Below are 20,702 nucleotides of genomic sequence, written 5' to 3'. Positions count from 1 at the left end.
AAACTTAAAATGGCCCGAATTCACCATTTTCGAACTTTTTATCTAGTTTCAGGATGGATACTAGTAATATTTTCATGCCTGATGGTTTGTTTTAAAAGTGCGAAACTAAACAAAAACGTATATTTTAATATTTTTAGCCATTCCCTACCCTCTCATTTCGTCCCTCCAAATTGCAGGTGACAGTCGATTCCTTTCTTAGTGAAAGTTCCTGTGAGGAATTCATGAAAAAATATGTTTGTGTTCTCATAAACTGCAAATGAATGGATGCCTCACTTACTTGCATAAATCATACTGCAACATGTCTGTGCTCCCAATTCAGAGGTAGACAATTAGATTAGCAGACTATACTGTCTGCCAGCAGGCACTTGTGAATAGTGAAGTGATGGTACCACAGACATATCACTTAGCGCGCCATCCAAATGCACGAACTTCCGATTGTACTCTATAAATAATTTCTTGAGCCTTGTCTGATTTAACTGTTCACTGGGACTGTTTAATCACTTGAAAACGGTTAAAGTATAAAGTTGCATACCACGTGTGTAAATAAAACTAGACCCAAATATTTTATTTGTTAAGGAGGCATGAAGTATTTCTCCACAAATGTAGTACTCGAATTTCGAATGTTGGCTGGCTTGTCACAGGGTTGACGTCTGTTATTTGGAGTCAACGTCAACGTAGAGATCCAAAAATGTTGGCGACGAATAAGCTCGAATCGAACTCTTTGCTTCATTTGCCATCAGAGACACCTAGACTACAAAATCAAGTGCAATCTAGATCAATAGGTATTTTCATACTCTGAATAGATATCAGCGTTCAGACGCTGCGCTAAGAGGAAGGTGAAATGGAGCTTAACTCTACATCCGTATTGAATCAACCATTCTCACCATAGCTACGTTATGTGTAGACAACTCACTACGTGTTATAATCCAATGGAACACTCACCTCCTAGGTCAAATTAATTGTGCAGTTATTGATACAGTGATTTCAATTTCAGTGATTAATGCGTCATTGTGTTTGTTTCAGTTGCTACTTCAGGAATACACTATGAGTTGCCTCAGACCGGCAAGCCCCTGTCCAGCGCTTGGCAAACTGCTCTGAGCGCCACAGCCATGAGTGCCACCAACAATAACAACAACAATAACAATAACAACAATGCCAACAAGCAGACGCCCAAGCGGCCGGTGCGGAGAGGGGTGAAACCACCACCAGAACGTCCGCAACGGGCGCTATTTTTCTTCACACTAAAAAATCCTTTGCGGAAGTTGTGCATAGATGTCGTCGAATGGAAGTATCCTTTTCTTCAAGTATACTTAAATTGTTACTCTGTTTTGCACATATTAATACATTATAATGCTGAACTTAGACGGGTGAATCATTAACTGGTCATATTCACACTAAAATACGATTACTACAATTCTGCTCTAATAATTGTGGCGACAATAAAGTAGGGGTTTACAATCGATTCGTGTTTAAAAAAATTATATTAGAAAAGTCATTGATATAGTAAGATTATTATACAATAGATTGCCGTGCATTTACATATTTAGGGTTTGCAATTCGCTTTAATAATTTGTAATTATCTCTATTGAGCCAAAATTAGAAAGATATTTAGAGAATATTTTTAGAGCGATTAGTTTTGTCTGCACCACAACGTTTAAAATAATATGACATTCTATGGATCATATTTAGTATTTATACATGTTAGGAATTTAATGCGTTGTCTATAATGTGTGGCAAGTAGATTGTACCGTAAAGTTCATAAGCCAAGGCATAACTTAAAATATTCCAACTGGTTTTAATAAATGTGTTGTGGAATTGAATATATTATGTTCATAAAATTACTCAACGCCTTGGTGGCCATGGTTATCAGGTAGTAATGCTTTATGTGGCCAAGGCATAACTTAAAATATTCCAACTGGTTTTAATAAATGTGTTGTGGAATTGAATATATCGTTGCCGTTCATGCAAAATGTTGTATGTAAAAAAGTGTACTTTTCAGGAAACAAAAAAAAAAAACATGATAACTTTTAACGTAATATAACTATGTGGTATGTGTTGTGGAATTGAATATATGTTTATAAAATTACTTCTCTGGAGGAGTCCACAGGTAGTATAACTAGTAATGTCATAAGGATCGTGTCAATGACATAATATTATAAATCAACATTATTTTAATTAATATTGTTTGCATTGGCTAATTCAAGAAACTAATATAAATTTCCAAAAAATATGTCATGCCGTTAAAAGAGACTAGTAAAACTTTTTATTATCTTTAATGTGCAAACTATAAAAACAGCAGTTTACATAAAGTATTTAAACCAGTTTTATGGTAGGAACGATAAGAGCATGAGTTTATTATCTTATTATTGTATCCTTTGATAAATTGCTAAACGTCTATTATGACTGTAATTATCTAATAATATAAAGTTATTTGTAATAAGATATATGTTACTTGTTCTAGTTTCACTAAGTTTTTTGATTAGTTTTAATGATCATGAATCTGCAGTTTTAAGGGGCGTCCGGGGGCCATATGCTGCGCATGTTTAAATTAGTCATTTTAAGGTACACATATCTCTAAAACCTTACGACGTAACTTACTAAATTTTTTTTTTCTTTTGTTATGTATGTCTTTTAGAGTATTTATGGCACAGGAATTTCTAAAATAACTTTATTTAGGTATTTTAACAAATTTTTTCTAAAATTTACTTTTTTTATTCGAAAATTTTGACTTTGCAACCATGTAGAATTGGTTTTAGGTTTTAAAACCAAATTTCCTGTGCTATAAATAAAAACCATGAAACTGTGAGCAAAACAAAACAAAAAACTATACTAATACCTCGAGTAGTTTGGAAGATATGGGTACCGAAGTGTAAAAAAACAAGTTTTTCGGGAATTCCATTTTTTCTAGGCTATAACCTAAACAATAGTGACTCATGTATCTCAGTGCATTCCTGCTGCATAGGCTGGGTTATCTGGATCCTCCTGCTGCTCATATATATCCTACACACGTCTTTTAGCTGCCTCACGCTTCTGGCGACACTTCTTTTCAATATCTTCTATCGCCTTTTGCGCCTTCCTTATGCGCATCCTGTCGAATCGCTTCATAACCTCAACACAGTTTTTGTCTGGTATTATACCTACCTTCTTGAGTACTTCACATTTAAAAATGTTTCCTTTGTTGAAACAGGCAATGGCTTCATAAACACCAAACCCAAGGGTCTTTTTTCGCAACTAAAAAGTCGATTTTGGAATATGCGACCACACTACACTGTTTAGCGACTCGCTCGGATTTTGGGTCTGTCCATGAAGACATTACGCCAGCAGCGTCGGGTTTAGCTAAGTCCTTGAACATTTGTTTACCTGTTCCATTACTACAGGGGCAATGTTCATTGTGGTCATAGGCTTCTTTCTTCTGGATAGCTTGTTGGTATTTGCACCACGTATCATCAGTTTTCGGACACAAACTGCGCTGGTTCTTTATTTGTTGAAATGAGATGGAAATACTCCGCCCAAACTGCCCTCTTCATATTTTCCAGACTGTCAACATTTCTTCTAATGGCCAGCCCATAGTATAATTAAATTTCATTTATAGCCTCGAGAGTCAATCTACCTTTCCCCCCAATAGTTTTATCATCAGGAAGTGTAAACAACACAATTCACAAAACAAATAACACAGAAACTTTGGTTGTAACAGATGACAACAAATGAGAAAGAACCATATGACAGTAAAGAACAAACAGTGTTACCAACACAAGTTTGTGTAGCTTATATTATTACAACTGTAGTATGTATAAACATATGTCCCTCGCCCTGACGCCGCTGCCAGCGAAAAACACAGTGCAGACCATTACAAATAAATTAATTACATAAGGTTGCACTCGTCCAAATTGTATGTATGATATGTCAAATTACTCGTAAGATTCCAAAGAATACAAAAATGTCAAAAAATAAAAATTGAAATTTTGACCCAAAATGGACCCCGGACGCCCCTTAAGATACTCGTTATAGTCATTTGAAAAGAAGTTAATATAGTTTTCAGACGGAAATATCCTATATTTCTCCTCAATGGGTTTTTATAAGGGTTCTTCCTGTCTTGGCACGAGGAATCTAAACATAACTTAAAAATAATCAGATTCTGAGAAAGACTAGAAGGAAGAGTACTTTAAACTGTATTTATGTAAGCTAAAATTGGGTTTTTGGTGCCTATAAGATAATACGGCTCCATATGTTTTAAATAAGCTAATGCCATCACAGAAACATATTTTGGAGATTCAAGAAACGGAATTTAACTTTTAGTTCATTACAACAATTTTGCATGAACAATTATGTGTAAACTATTACTGCATGTATCCAAGATAATTAGAGGAGCAATTGATTAGTTAATTTTAAAAGTAGCTTAACACTTTAACTAATATTGGAATATTAGACCTCTATGAATATTATTTATGCGTTAAAATAAATAGGCTTTATTTTTAGTTTAAATATTGTATTACAAATATATAACGTCATAAAAAATTAATACATTTAAATGCATGAAGTTAAAATTAACAACACCTTTCTTAATTTTCCCTTAACTGGTTCAGACCCTTCGAATGGTTAATTCTATTCACAATTTTCGCGAATTGCGTGGCACTCGCGGTTTTCACCCCTTACCCCAACAGTGATTCCAACATCACAAACGCTTATTTGGTAAGTATTACTTATTCAAGTAGTTTCTAATTCTAGAAACGTTGCAATAATTGAGGAGCTCACTTTCAATACGGATCTCACCTATTCAATTCCAAACTGATTATAAATAATCTACAAGTGGGAATGTGTCTCAGCCAAAATGGTTCAAATATTCATGAAAAAGTAACAATGGTTAACAGTACTCATGGCAATTATACCCATAGCACAGAAATATTTCGCAAGATTGTACAGATTATATTTACTGTGGAATACTCGTATTAAGTACCTGGCCAATTTTGAAAAAGGTAATATGAAAATCTTAGTTTAGAAACCCGTAACGTTATTTCTACCAATATAAATTAACCTTTCATATTTTATAATGAGTATTATATGATCTATAACAGTCTTTTAAATATAACAGTGCTAAAATTAAATGTAATTTTAGCACTGTTATATTTAACATAGATTATTACATGGATTAGAACATAGATTATTTTGGAATGTATTTCACATTGTTATATACAAATACTAAACCTCAACTAGAGTCTTATGTGTTCTTGGAGGTTTTAAATTAATAGCATTAACCCTACACTTGTTGGCACACAACTTTACTAAAGAAACAAATAAAGATTACATATAAATACATGTCGATTGGTGAGTGCAAGAAATATGTCTTGAAATTGTATTGTTGTTTGGAAGTGCCATTACCTTTTGAGAAGTGGTTTGCTTTAACAAACCCATCTCTAACTTCAATACCACAAACACTTGGCGATGGCTGTCACAAGCTTTATAACCCTTTCCTCCGCTTAGATGTGAGATATGGGAAACTGATCAAACTTATAGATTATTGTAGATAACAGTTACCATCTTAGTTTCTCATCAGCAATACTTGGGTCTTACGTGCTCTATACCATTTATATTTATGCAGTGAATTCTTTCAATGATGTTGAGCTTAGAAATGATAACCTCTTTTACCTCTTTTGTCTACTCCAATCTTGACTTCGAAGGTCGGAGAAGATTCTACTCTCTTCTTGTTCTCACTCACTATATAACACGCAGAGCTGGACGTTTCCTGGACATCAACTCCCATAAATACTTGTAACTATTTGCGCTTGGTGATTTTAATTTAAAATCCAGCTTTACTAGCACCCATTTCGATTTTATTTTGAATAGAAAAATGTTACACCTCCAAAATTTTGAATCCTTATTCTTAATTGGGACAGATTTTTTTATTTTAAAAATACAATTAATATTTAAAAATTTTGGATTTTTTTATAATGTTATCAGTTATTAAAGAAAATGTAATTCCAAATAATTTTAACCCTCAAAATACACACTTTTTAGAAGAAACCCTGAAAATTTATAAATTACATATTTAATGTAAAATATCTCCCTTAATCCTACGACCAAGAAAAGAGCACAACAGTGGTCGCAGCTCTAATCATAACAATTTTCTTGTCGAGTAAACCGCAATTCCATTTCCATACGGCTGACTTAATGTGAAACCAGACTAGAGTATAAACTTAGGCACGTCGGAGTTCTAAGGATATCTAATGATTTTATGTTCCATGCATAAACTAAGATACGACTGGTAGCTTTCCTCTCTCATAAAGCTGGAATATACGTACCCCACTTAACTTCAATTACATATTGCAACTAAATACTGTTATATCTGATCTGGGCTGAGATTTTTTATTTAAAGATAATAAAGTTCTTTTATTTGGAAAAGAACTGAGCTATTGATAGTTTATTACGAATGTCAAATAATGTTGCTAAGACTGATACACAGAGCGGTTACTCAATAACAATATTCATTACTATGGCAATTGAAAGTAATCAACCAATTCAGTGACCTGTTCAGTTCTTTTACAATAAAAGGAAATACAGTACACTGAACCCTTGTTAACTCCTGTATTGGTGACAGAAAGAGTGGCTCCAAGCAGGTGTGGTATACGATATATTCAAGTGATTATTACCATTCAACTACTAATAATATTGTTTTCTATAGCTTTACATGTTCCAGAATCATAAATTTCGTTCTCTAAGATTGATGAACACGTTCTTCCACTAACTAATTAGTCTTTTTATAACTCAATCGTACACTACTTTTTTGTCCTTTCTGCCATTAAACAGCTTTTTCACCTACTTCATTAATGCTATTTTACGCTCTTGCGATCGATTCTTTGATCCAGCTAACCCATATGCCTTAAAATTACCATTCTATCAGTTGCCTTAATCTTACTATTTCCGTCATCGTTCAACCATCTCGTCAAAAAGTGTGAGTGTGACATAAGCGGTCTCGTTACTAACCCTTTCCTGATCCTGGACGGTGTCACTTCCTATGACGATAAAGTCCGAGTATCTTCTTTTACTAAGGCCGAGATGATTAGGATCCCTTTCTGAATTTTTCACTGTAAAACTGAAAATGATAATAATATTTATATCAAATATAGACTCTGATCACCCTACAGCTCTCCATCCTGAAAAAATGATTTACTGAATGATTTGGCGTACGTCAGTCAGTTGTAAATGGTGATATCTCCAACGTTAAATGACTACGTCCGCCCTTACAACCACTCTAAGATTGCGTCCTCATCCGTTTGCGATCGCCTGAAAACTAAAGTCACAGACAACAATAAACTTTCTATCATGGATGCGAAAAACATCGTTTGGGAGGTCCAGCCTGCTTAGGACGTCGGCCATGCTTTTATTAAACGTTGAATAACTATTAACAAACGTTTTCTCGCCTCTGCTCAACCAACCGAATCCACAGTTGTTACCGTGGCATTCGATACACATATTTGTTTTTGGTACCTACTGGTGTCTAAGATGGCCAAAACACCTTTTGGGTCTTCATTTTCATGTCGTATGAGTCACTAAATATAAACAACTTGATCGAATTCTCCAGAACAATGCGAAAAAGGAAATATCGGTTGGGGTTTTCTTGGAGGATCCATATCAATAGTTGTCTAAGAAATGTATTTCGTCTTACCAGGAGAAACCTTTTGAGTTAAGCACAGATAACCTCCACATATCAGACTGAAAAGAGTACTTCCACTATCCACGTTTGCTAAATAAATCGTCTAATTTATATAATGGTGTTACTCTCAGCCAATCAAACTTTCTTTGACGTATGACTCGTATTTACAATTACTAATTTCTAATTTGATTTTTACGAGGTAACTTAGATTTTTAATGGCTTTTATAAACTAAGTTATTATAACCACACTCCCAGTTGTGCTTTATAAAAACTAAAAAATATTGTAATGCTTATTATTTGTTGTACTGCATATACAGCAATTTTAAACTATGTATCTTATCCATCCATGGTACCAATAAAGAAGAACCAATTGTAATTTTGAAACATGATACTGTTCTTAACAAATACAGTTCGGCCTGAACAATAGAGAATCATGAGATGAGAATCTGTTCCCACTGTATGGTATATAATGCCTAAAGGTTCGTTTTGACTACTGAAGCATTTCCAAAATACATTTTTGTAAACTATTGGGTACTGCACCAAGCAAACACGATCAGTAATTGCGTGATCATTTCATAACATTCAAAAATGATCATGTTAAATGAGACCAGATGTGCAACTTCCATAATTTCAAATTTGAGCTAGATCTATCCTATACGAGAAATATAAGCACATCTAAGTTTCTACTGTTTTATTTAAATAATTATTCTCTACAAATTATGTAAGGCACAATTAAATTTTATTTACTTCTCCTTAATGGGCATAACTCTGTTACTTATCTCTAAAAGATCCGTTTTGAAACGGAGCTCCTGAAAGTATGAAATTATTACAATAGCGCAATACGTCTATTGCCGCTATTTCAAATATTAAAATTGTTATCATAAAATTATTAATATTAAAAATGCTATTATGAGTTTAAATGTTGTCTCATGAGTGTAAATTACAGTGTGATGTTCCCCCCATTCAATAAATTACAGCCCTACAGCATCCTAAAGTTACAGCTTGCGTGACTGAGGAGAACTTTGTGAAGAATATTGCAAGATTTATTAAGTCCAAACAAAACCACGTACTATTAATCTTAATTAATAACAGATTACACCAAAGTACTTCAACTTCTTGAGTTATATTAGCTGTAAACAAAGTTGGATGACCTTGCTGAAAACAAAGACAATCTCTTGTAACCTGTCAAAACTTTCGCCAGACCTTTTGGACCCTGGAGAATTCCGTGACAATAAGTTGAACTGTTTAGATTTGTTGTCTTGAACTAAATTATATTATTTTTATACATGTTAACAGAAACTATGTTAAAGTTATTCTTTTATACGCAATTAATTCATTTTTGTAACTGAGATCTTTCTTTCCTTAATTGTTTTCAGCGAGTCAACATCTCGTTATATTAAAAAAAATAGTTTTTGTTATATTAGTTCTATTGTTTTTGTTATATAAAATCTACGAGACTTAAATTCAGAAACATTCCAAACTGTGCAAATTGCACATTAGGTATTGGTGTTATCACCAATACTATAGTAAAAATATATATTACGTAAAAGGCATGAATAAGGTGATTACTGATTACTGAAATAATTCGATACTAAGCTCTTTGCTCATATGTATTCCTGATTTCTTCATTCATATGTATGTTATTAATTTTATATTATGTTTGTTACAGGAAAAGATTGAATACATTTTTTTAGTGATATTTACAGTAGAATGCGTAATGAAGATAATCGCATATGGATTTATTGCTCATTCTGGTGCATATTTGCGAAACGGCTGGAACTTACTAGATTTTACAATAGTAGTTATAGGGTAAGTCTCCATTGTTACCTATAATTTATAGTAAACACTGTTTATTAGTTTTAGGACTAAAAGTTATGACGTTTCGGCGGATCATTGAGCAAAGTATATTTAACATATTATGTATTATTATCTAAGTGTTGTCTGCCATGTAAACTACTACACTGGTATTTTTTTCTCCATTTGACTTAATACAATTGTGTTAAAATTAAGACAACGTATGAAATATGAGTAGGTTTGATGTTTCTCCAAAGAGGGAATAAAAAGGCTTATATTTAAAAAGTCATTAATTAATAATATAGGGTGAAATTGTTCGAACAAATCAACACTTGGTTTAACAACTTGGAATTGTTTGACATTCTGTGTGTTTGTCCCACTATTACAGGTAATAATTAAAACCTACTGCTACAATGTTTCTTGTATATTAACTAATCAATTGGTACGTCAAATCTATTTAAGCTTTCCTCCAACAAAGGCGTATTTTATTATAATGTAGCATATTTCTTTAACGATTTCGGTTTCATTTTCACTCCTGTTAGCTCTTAAAAGACCAAATAAATCTAAACTTGTTGTGATCGACGTGAAGTAGAAATCAAGTAATAAATTTCGAATCTTGTTGAATATTAGTTTTGGTTCTAAATGTTAATATTCGAAATGTTCGATGCGTATAATACTCCGCTGGAAATTTCACGATAACAACATTGCTGATTACCGACATTTACTATACATTATTAAATATTTATTTAATGCTTATAAAAGAAAAAAATATAAACTCCATTGCATTTTGATTACAGACTTTTAATGAATAACACAAAGCTAAAACAGGAAACAACAACACACAAACTAAAACAACATAAAACTTTACTTAAAAATACGTTTATAGAATACTTTTATCTCATTTACATAAATTTGAACACTTATAAACCAATTTCTCAGAATGCAAAAACCATAGTTGTTGTGAAATTGAAAATGTCAGTATATTAATTTTAAAGAAATATCCACGCCTATATGTAAGTAACGTGGGATTTTACATGATTTTAGAAAACATCATAAATAGTACAAATTCTCCTTTGACAAAAAATATAACGCATACGAATATATATATATATATATATATATATATAATATTTATTTTTCATCGTAATATATAAATTATAAACCTGTTATAGAACGAAAAACAAAGAAAGGTTGGAGAACGTTCCAGGAAGATTATTACAATAATCAATTGACAACAAAATATGTTGTTAGAGAGTAAACTTCTAAGAATAAGCCAATTAATTTTATTAGGGAGAAAAAGAAGAATATTAATAGTATAATATTTGTCGTATTTTTGGAAATAAAAGAGTTAATAATAGCTAAGTGAGAGGTCGTAATCATTTAGTTAGAGAATTTCTCGGAAGTGTCAAGTCCCGCTATTTAAATATGACTTTTCCTCAATCGTTCCAGGTTTTGTCATAGAGCGATACCTATTTATACATAAATTATTGGCAAAAAATGGAAGTGTGGATTCAACTGCAATTAAGATAAAAAGTATATTAACTATTCAGTGAATTCCGGGTATGAATTTGTTCTAAAAAATGAAATAAAACTTCATGCTTCATTGATATTTTAAGGCCGTGATTAAACAATATAAAACTATTTTTAAAGAATATTACAACTGAAGATATTAATCATATTAAACATTTTATTAAAATAGAATATTTTGAGAAACAAGACGAAACCACGAAGAACATATTTCAAAATAATATACAGAAAACGTATTTTTGTATGTGCGTACATTAACGATATTTAACAACTAAGTGATACAGAGTAATTTCATATTCAATAAATTTTATCAACTTTAACAGTTTACGATTAAAGTATTTCTAAAAATATATAATAACTGTTTAAATGTTTGGAGAAAGCCAGTAGGAGAAACCTAATAAACTATCCACTCATATAATGTTCAAAATGTTTTTATTAGCAAATGCTTCCTTATATAAAGCTACCTTAAAACGACCCTATTCATTATAATCGCTCGTGACTGTTAAAAATTTTAAATAACTAAAATGTTGCAAAGCAATAGATTCGTGAATGTGAAATGTCTTGAATGACTACAGAAAGCATTTTGTCGAGGAATTTGACAATGTATTGATAGATAAGTATTATGCTATACGTACAACAAATATTTGAAATATTATGTTTGAACTGAACCCAAAAGTTAGTCATATTCTATGTGGTTTATCAATATGTTTTTCTTACACATAAAAATGGATTTTAAATTGGTATATAAAATATTACGAAAAACGGCAGATTATAACGTTGAATTTGACTGGAGATTATATTATGGTTCATTTTTGTAAAGGAAGAATATCTGAATTGTGTAAAAAATCATAAGGACATTAGGACAAAATCTGAAAGTCTCTACACATCAAGTAACTATGTTGGTAGGGTTGACTTCTTAACTGTAATTAATGTTTTAATAAGATGTAAAGGATTATGTTTGTCATTCGAAAATGAAAAATATAATCCAGATAAACAAATGATTTTGAATAGTGTAAATAGAATAATTTTATTTAGTCAAACAGTAAATTAAGAAAGTATATATTGATTGTACAGCCAATAAGAAAACACAAAACAGTACGTAACTTTACAAATGTTACAAAAATTTGTTTTTGAAATTTTATTTTGAAAATAGTTGTACTATTTAGTCAGGAAAATAGTCGGCAACAGAAAATATGACTAAATTTCAGGGTTCATATTAATTAAAATTATTTTAGATTTTGTACAATTATATATTTTAAATATAGTATAGATTAATATTGGGTTTTTTATATTTTATGCTTTTTAAACATTTATATGTGTATCAAAATTCCAATTCGAAATTTATCATTATTACCAACATTGCAGTTACAAGTATTTGTTAGCAGATATTTGTCCCTGACAGTGTTGACCATTCTGTCAATCATGTGTCTAATCAGAAATAGTTGTTTTATATTAATTTTCACCAAGTTTCTTTCACAATCCTAAGCTAAGTTACATTTTGAATTATTTTTTAAACAAAATCATTATCATTTAGTTTCTTCTTAATGTATATCAAGAAGGCACATTTAAGAAAAGTAGCTTATATGAAATAATCTTTAGGCTATTCATAATCACGAGAATGTTTGGTTTCAAATTCAAAGCTCGGTTTTAAATTAATACAGTGAGTGGATTTATACATTATCGAACTGTCTACCTTTTGTGGTTTTATTTCCAACAAACATTTAGTTTGTATCTTTTTGTGTTTTATCAAACACAATAAATCAATCAATCGTAATAATGTACGATTTAAGAGTGAATGTTATTTAAATTTAGATAAAACTGATTTTGTTGAATGAGATATCTCAACGTTTAATAACAGAATATTGAATATATAAAACCTTTATCTATCGTAGATCAAATTAATGTCACAACATCAAATATAACTTTCTATTCAAAATATACATAAATATGAAGGATCATTACTATTAACTGAACATTGATATTGTACTTGTTGGTCCTTAACTTTTGACAACAATTATTTTTTCATTTCTAAAAATGAGCGTATGACATTTCAATATGAGTAGAAACCACGATACTTTCCACGTATATTTTAAGACCATTCGATAATATTTAATTAATACTTATCATTTAATTGTTCACCAAGCAACTAATCCACCACAGACTGTTTCGATACTAATGCTTGAAACTTGTGCACGTTAAGGCCATTCCACACTACACTTGGCTAGCTTAATGTAGTTTCTCTGCTTATCAAATGGGACCGTCACACTGCAGGCCATGGCCATGCACCACGCCTGCTATAGTAGTACTAACAACTGGACTGTGATACTACCTAACCAGTAGCCATGCTTGGCTAGCTGTCGCTCGAGGAGAGATCTTTTGGAAACGTCGCAGACACGCATGCGCAGGGTGAGTAAGCCGATCACGTGCTACTCCAACTACAATTACCCAGCACTTCAAATTTTGTCGGAGACGTTATATAATGTATAGTAATCATTATAACTATTTGTTTAACATTTTAACAATCACACAATATTAAAGCCTCAGTCAAATATAACCGTATAATGTAGGGTATCATATCCCACTCACTTATTCCTGCCAATATTCCCACTTTCAGCGCCGGTTGTCGGTCTGCTGATTGTGCGGTCACCCAGTCGTATGATAAAGTCGTCAGCACTATAAAATATCTGGGACGCTTAAAGCGTTTCAAACGAGTTTTTAGCGTATTCTGTATTGAGTTAGGCAACTGTTTGATAAAACGAACCTCTCCAAGTGTTCGTAAACCTATATTTCCCCATTCGGTAGGTGTCTCTGCGGCTCTGCCTCTTGTTTCATATCCATGTATGCTCGAACCTTTGTCGGAGCACATTTAAACATACAAATTAATGTTGTCTTCAAAATCTACAGTCTAAGCAGGGTTAACAGTAGTAACTTCTTGAAGACTTCTTTCCAAATTTCTATGAACTTCAATTGTGCAATTATCCGGTTCGCTTACTTTTGTACAGCACCGTTCTTAATGGAGTCCCTAAGCTTGTGTTTTGTTTTAACAAGTGGGTGGTTCTTTGAATTTTAGAACAGTGATAATGAAGCACCTAATTGAGAAAATATGTACACGTCCAGTGATTTGGAGTTCTACTGTAGAGCTGATTTATTTTCGAATACTGGCCATAGAAACGAAACCGCTAATCATCGCTACATTTGTTGGTTGTGTGGAATGGCGAATGGCTAGTGGTGCCGCGGTGTAGCATACATCCAGCCTCGTGTAGTGTGGTCCTTACTTGAAAACGTACATATTAACGAGCTTCTAGTTCCCATTACCGAGTACTAGAATCCATCGTAATCTAAGTTTTTGTCTTATACCATTCTCTCAATGATGTATTTACACGTATGCGCTGTAATAAAAATAATTACTAAATTGATTCTTGTGTTTCCAGTATGTTAAGCACATTACTACAAAGTTTGTTGAAGGAGGGATTCGATGTGAAGGCGTTGAGAGCCTTCAGGGTATTGCGACCTCTACGACTCGTTTCTGGGGTCCCAAGTGAGTGTTTACATTACAGTAATCAATTATTTTAATAATTTAAGTTGAATAGTATGTTGTGATACTAAAGTATAGATAGATAAATATTCATGCATGTTGTTTGTTTTTTGCAAAGTATTTGCATTGAACGACACTCATTGTTGAATACAGACTATCATGATCAGACAATTACAAGTCTCGAAAGAGAAACCTGGAGGCAATTTTCATAACTTGTGACAAATTTTTTATCGAGTTCGCACTTGCTTTTTGGTTTAGAGGTCTTTAGAATTAGAAACCACACATATTTCAACGCGACGAAGCTAACAAAACCCCATGCATCCATTTAAAACATTCTAAGAAATTGCTGTCAAAAGCATAATTCCATAAATAATCAGGATATAGCAAAACCCCACATCGGCTATTCGTGGAATGAGAAGCAGAGATTAGAGTTACGTGACCCGTGTTTGCTTTGCGGTTGTCAGATCACTGAATTGTGACGGTTTGTTTGTTTGATGTAAGTAGAATATCGTGTTACTGTAGAACACTTTGCAAACTTGCAGGAGTGATTTTAATTGAAAATTATGTCAATGAATATAGTGTCAGTTAAAGGAAAAGATAGAGGGAACCACATAAGAGACAAATCATCAAAGAAAAGGGATACGCTACACCTTCTAGTAGTTGTGTTTTCGTAAGTTGCAATCACAATAGCAACGTGTTCAAGTGTTATGAGGTACTCCCTAAAGAGGCTTTGATATTCATAAAAATGTCGTACTCGAAACTTGAAAAACCATACCAAGATCAATCTGTTAGTAAATTCATAACAACTAACAATACACAACACCAGAGACCACAAGAGGCCTGCTTAGGACTAGGCTTACTTCAACCTAAATCTACATTAGTAACCTAAAGCTTTCATCTTACATCTCGAGTCAAATGTGTTAATATAATTATGCAAACAGTTGTATTCGCCTTACGTAATTTAAAACTGAAAAAGTACGAAGTACGTTACGAGTACGAACATTGGCAATATAATGCAAGTCTCCTCTAGTATAAGAACATCATCGTTACCTCCCCTCAGGTCCAGATCGAGTACGACTGCTTGAAAGACGACTGCGCAGACCACTAATTGTAAATAATATTTTAGTAACAAGACTTAATACATTTTTCACATTTTCAATACACACGCCATTTTTCATCAATCAGTAATTCTCAACTTAAACTTAATTGTGATGCGAAGAAAACTAATAAGACTGTGAGAATATTTTTCATTTGTTTATACATTTTAAACCTTATTGTCATCTAACCAAAAGCCTAACGCATCAATCAAAACGTTTCTTAATAAAATTGGTTGAATCAAACCCCCTTACAAGAGGGATTTTTCAAGCATAACCTCACATGTGTGGCAAATACATTTTTCTAATTTTTAAGGGTTCAACCTATTTTAATACATTTTTTATAAGAATGTTATACAGATTTAAAATACTATTTTCTAAAGAGGTTCTGTGAAAGAAATGTGTTAGGCATTTTTTGTGTAATTTTAGGCAACGTTGACAAGTGGGCCTTATGATAATTGCCTCTTCATTACGGCTTTGTGATCTGAAAACTATTTGAATTGCATTGTAAAACAATATGAATTTTGGTTTGCACTTGTAAATGGATTGTTAGTAATGCTAATAATAGAACTTTGGGGAGTTATCATAAATTTTACCATAGTATGAACTTTGCAACATCTTGTAGCAAAAGTAAATTATAACTTTTGCTATTTATACGCAGTCAGTTTTGAAATCAATCACAAAGAATAAGATCGATGAATGACTTATTTTGGTAAACTGGAAATAATTTCAGTGCAATATAACATTATTATTATACTAAAAGCCTTTATTATATGAATTTTACTTTTGGTTATGTTGGAAAGATTCTTGTGGTAATAATTCTGTCAATAATATAAATTACTGACATGAAATATTTTTTCCAGGTTTGCAAGTTGTGCTAAACTCTATCCTTCGTGCCATGGTGCCTTTGTTACATATTGCTCTTCTAGTTATCTTTGTCATTATTATTTACGCGATTATTGGTTTGGAGATGTTCTCGGGTACACTGCACAAATCATGCTACAATAAGACTACAGGTAAGTTGATTTCAGATCACTTAGCAGTCCTGTAGGTTTATCTGAAAAACCACAAACTAGTCGTTAGTAAATATGTCAGTAATTGACTGAATGCTTGACTGACATGTGAGTTCTACAGCATATATTCCATTCACTGAAATATTTATATTGGAAGATTAGATATTATTTTATTGAACAGGTGATTGTTACATTACTTATAATCTGTTTCGTTGTCAAAAATAAAAAAATATTTTCTGGATCATTAAAATGTCCCTTATTGTTTACTAAGAGTTTTAGTAAAACTATTTAGGAAATATAATTTGTTCTATGCTACTTACTGAAAACAAGAGTATTTTATTTTCCCGAACTAATGAAAAGACAAAAGTCTGCGAAAATACGAGTTAACAAGTTTATTTGTGATAATTTATTTTTCGTGTTGAACATAGTACTAAATAGTTATTTAATTATTATAAGTAATACTTTTTGAAATATAAGTGTGAAATATAAACCATCTGTGCAAGAACTATGTTTTGTTTTGTGGGTGTCCATGCCAACAGAGTAATATGTTTTTTTTACAGTACACATGGTTTTTCCACTGTACTATAACATTGTTTTGTTGCATTGGCCACATTCAAAACGTGTTGTTTAAGTCAGTTGTCTTTTTGAAGAGGTTTGGTTGGTTACTTTGACATCTGGTGGTTTGTTATTGTCGTCTGCTGTGTTATGATTTGAAATCAGTAGTGTCAATTTAAAGTCATCTCAAAGTTTTCTGTTTTGTGTAATTTTTAATGCCTTCAAGTTTAAAAATTGTTCAAAAAGTAAGAGTGCTTATTTGTCCTATACACAGTAAACGTGGTATATATGATATTAGTGAGTAACAAAGGTTGATAACCTACTGCTAAAAACAATCAAAGATATGAGCCAACTACTTACTTTGATACAAACTAGACATAAACTATCCAGTACAAAAATAATTTGGCGATCCACAGGTTCTGAGTGATTACCCACTTCCCTCAGAAATTATCCATTTTGAAATTTTGTAGGTTTGTTCCTATGCCAGTAAGACTCCTGTCCTTTAGGGCCAGGGTACTATGATCCCCATTTTTAAATATCATCCAATTGTGATACAATTTTAAAAAGTTCTAATTATATGCAAACAAAACATCTGAAATTTGTTTATGTGTAAGTGACTAAAAACCTACAAAACCAGGAGAACAGGATTAATAACAGTAGGCTACTAATCTATTTCATATTTATGTCTTCCAAAAAATTGATTTTTCCAACAAAAAATACTTCTTTTTAGGATCCGATTTAGTTTTTCATATTTGAGAATTTTGTTTCATTAGTTTAAATTGTACACAAAAACAAAGCCATAATGTACAAGATATTGTGATATTACCCAGTTTTTAAAAAAAGGTGTCTCAAATTCAAATAAAAGAATATGGCAGAGATAAGAAAACAGGAAAATAGGATTTTGGGGGAGGTGGCTTAACATTTCTAAATGTAAAGGCCCATTAAGTGAAATTTTGGGAAATGGTTTGTTTTTGTTTCCTAGAGGGGTGTCCTGAGTTTCATTCATTTTTTCTATCTTTATCCATTGTAGGTTGAGCAGGATCCATCCATGCTTTCAACTTAATTAATTTAAATGAGCTGAATTTTCATATGAATACTATATAGTTGTTCATAATTCAAATACAAAATATAGTAAATCAGCTGAAAGTGATACCTCTTAATAGTTTCAATTTAAACTCCATACATGCTTTTTGACTTTTTACTGGGCGTTGATTGAATGATTTGACTATATTGTCTTTGTCATCAGGTTGTAAACAGTATATTACATAAAATATAGAAAGGAAAATTCTATTCCATGAGGCAGATAGGAAAAGTCATAAAAAAGTTATAAACTAAATTTGGATTACCAATCAAAATATCATTTTACGAGAGAAAGATGTTATTGGATTCTTGAGTTGTTGTTTTACTTCTTGAATTGTTTAGAAATCGCTATGAGGTTTGCTTGGTTGTTTAGATCCATTACTTTTATTGTTTATAAAACTGAGCTGTGTTTTAATACATTTTCTCTAATCAAGTTTCTGTGTGTTGTGTTTATTTTTGTTTCGGATGAAGGGAACGGATGAACAGGGTAGATTCTAGTGAATTCCTTATACTAGCCATACCAAAGATATGCTGGTATACCTTCCCCACTTCATAATGCCTGATTACCTGAATGTCACCTCCGTCTGCATTGTTTAAAAGTGCCTTATTCAAATTAAGAGTGTAATTTTAGTTGTTGTTAACAGTATAATTAACCTATTGCATTATTTAATCAATACTAGTACTTTAGGAATTATTAAAATTTATTGTTAATTATTGTATGTTGAACATCTATGGTGCCTATTAAGTATAAACTTATTATATAGCTAAATTTCCTAATTTATGGTATCTATTACGATGTGTCGGTTTCTTTTGTATTTGTGTTTTAATGCATGTAGGATGAATGCATGAACGTATTCAAAAACTGAAATAAATTATTCATAGTCTGGCGTGCACAATGTTTTTAGAAATGCATGAAAAGTGATTGACAGGGAGCTCTGACAGACGAAGGTTGCATTCCTTCCTTTACTCCACAAATGTGTTCCATACAGTACAAGAGTAGTTCATAATCTATTACTGTTTTTAGATAAATTTTTATTGGTGAAAAGTTATTCAGTCAATTTAAAGTAAGAAAAAAATACAAACCATTAAGAATAACAGTTTCTGTGTTTCTTTTGTAAAACATTTTGTTGTATTGATATACTTTAAATTATAATCTGAAAGTTCTATGCTTTATCAACAAACAACATTCTCTACAATGTGAGAGAGAGGAAAGAGATTCACACAGAGGGAGATTATAGCAGTAGCTAGAGACAAAGATTAAAAGGGAGTGATTGGAAATATAGGTTTTTAGCAATGTCTGTGAAGAAACCTTGAAACGTTAGGTTTAAGTGCTGACAAAAATGTGTTATAGGCCAGCTGATGGACAAGCCACATCCCTGTGCAGATCCTGGATCTGCAGGCTTCCAGTGCTCTGTCTACGGCAGTGATATGATCTGTCATGAAGGCTGGGAAGGACCAAACCATGGCATCACAAATTTTGATAACTTTGGTCTCGCCATGTTAACTGTTTTCCAATGTATCACTCTAGAAGGATGGACTGATGTTTTATACAATGTAAGTTATATTATGGAAAATAAATACTTTTATTTGAAAAATTGTAGTAAAAAAGTTACTTTAAAGACCATTACATGTTTTAAAGTCATTTAAATACTGAAATCCAATGTACTTAATTTCAAAATAGTGCATGTTATAAAAACTTAAGTGCCATTTTAGAGCAGCCCAAATTAACTTATTTTTGTAATACTGTTATTTATTGTTAAGTAAGGCTGCCTGACACTGCATTGAATGCGATGAGATGTATTGTTTTGTCTGGAAGCACTTGTGGATACACATGTCATGATATGTCACGATATTGGTGAAGTTCATGATGTCGGAGCTAATGATAAGAATAAAAATAAGTTTGATGAAATGTTTAGTCTACTACAAAACTTTAAATGATTAGTTTTTATTTGTTTCTTTATCAAGGATAGTCTCTAATTCTGCCTGTCATCATCAACCTCTGGTCAGTGCGATGATCTTATCAAATAGAATAAGGTGAAGAGTTGGTAAAGTATAAGATCAAAAGTACTGATAAAAATTGCATCTGCCACAGACAGGATTAAATCTGTGTTATCAGTAACTCAGATCCAAAGTCCTATTCCTACTTAGACCATGAGACTTTCATCTCTATTGGTAGTACTTCACTTTTGGTGAATAATAGAAAAGCAAATAGTCTGATTAATTTGTTTGGTAAATACTCTTTCAGCAAAATTAAATTAATGAAAACTTTTTCAAACAATAACATAATCACATAATTTTGTTTTCATTAAAGAAATGTTTATCTATTGTTGTATTATCAACCACTATAATATAATTTATAGTGTATTCAAAGTTTATTCTTGGCGTTATATCATCATTTATGAAAAACTCTAATGATCACTGGACAATTTCCTTGCTTATCTCACATCTACATTACA

The 20,702-nt window shown here is 32.0% G+C and overlaps 1 protein-coding gene across 22 annotated transcripts in view; it reads left to right on the top strand.

Moving 5' to 3' along the window:
- Positions 1 to 20,702, top strand: part of LOC124369221 (muscle calcium channel subunit alpha-1-like) — a 413,179-nt gene that overhangs the window by 181,838 nt on the left and 210,639 nt on the right. For all 22 annotated transcript variants that reach the window (XM_046827077.1, XM_046827074.1, XM_046827072.1 and 19 more), the window contains exons 2-7: positions 1,024 to 1,288; positions 4,584 to 4,689; positions 9,318 to 9,457; positions 14,401 to 14,507; positions 16,462 to 16,614; positions 19,598 to 19,800. In XM_046827077.1, the coding sequence (XP_046683033.1) occupies positions 1,110 to 1,288; positions 4,584 to 4,689; positions 9,318 to 9,457; positions 14,401 to 14,507; positions 16,462 to 16,614; positions 19,598 to 19,800 (888 nt within the window). In that variant the 5' untranslated portion in view covers positions 1,024 to 1,109. The remainder of the gene's footprint in view (positions 1 to 1,023; positions 1,289 to 4,583; positions 4,690 to 9,317; positions 9,458 to 14,400; positions 14,508 to 16,461; positions 16,615 to 19,597; positions 19,801 to 20,702) is intronic.

Source organism: Homalodisca vitripennis, chromosome X (genome assembly GCF_021130785.1).
Source record: "Homalodisca vitripennis isolate AUS2020 chromosome X, UT_GWSS_2.1, whole genome shotgun sequence".
NCBI classification, from domain to species: Eukaryota; Metazoa; Arthropoda; class Insecta; order Hemiptera; family Cicadellidae; genus Homalodisca; species Homalodisca vitripennis.
The sequence above is the reverse complement of the archived record's forward strand: the minus strand, read 5'-3'. Positions and strand labels throughout refer to the sequence as shown.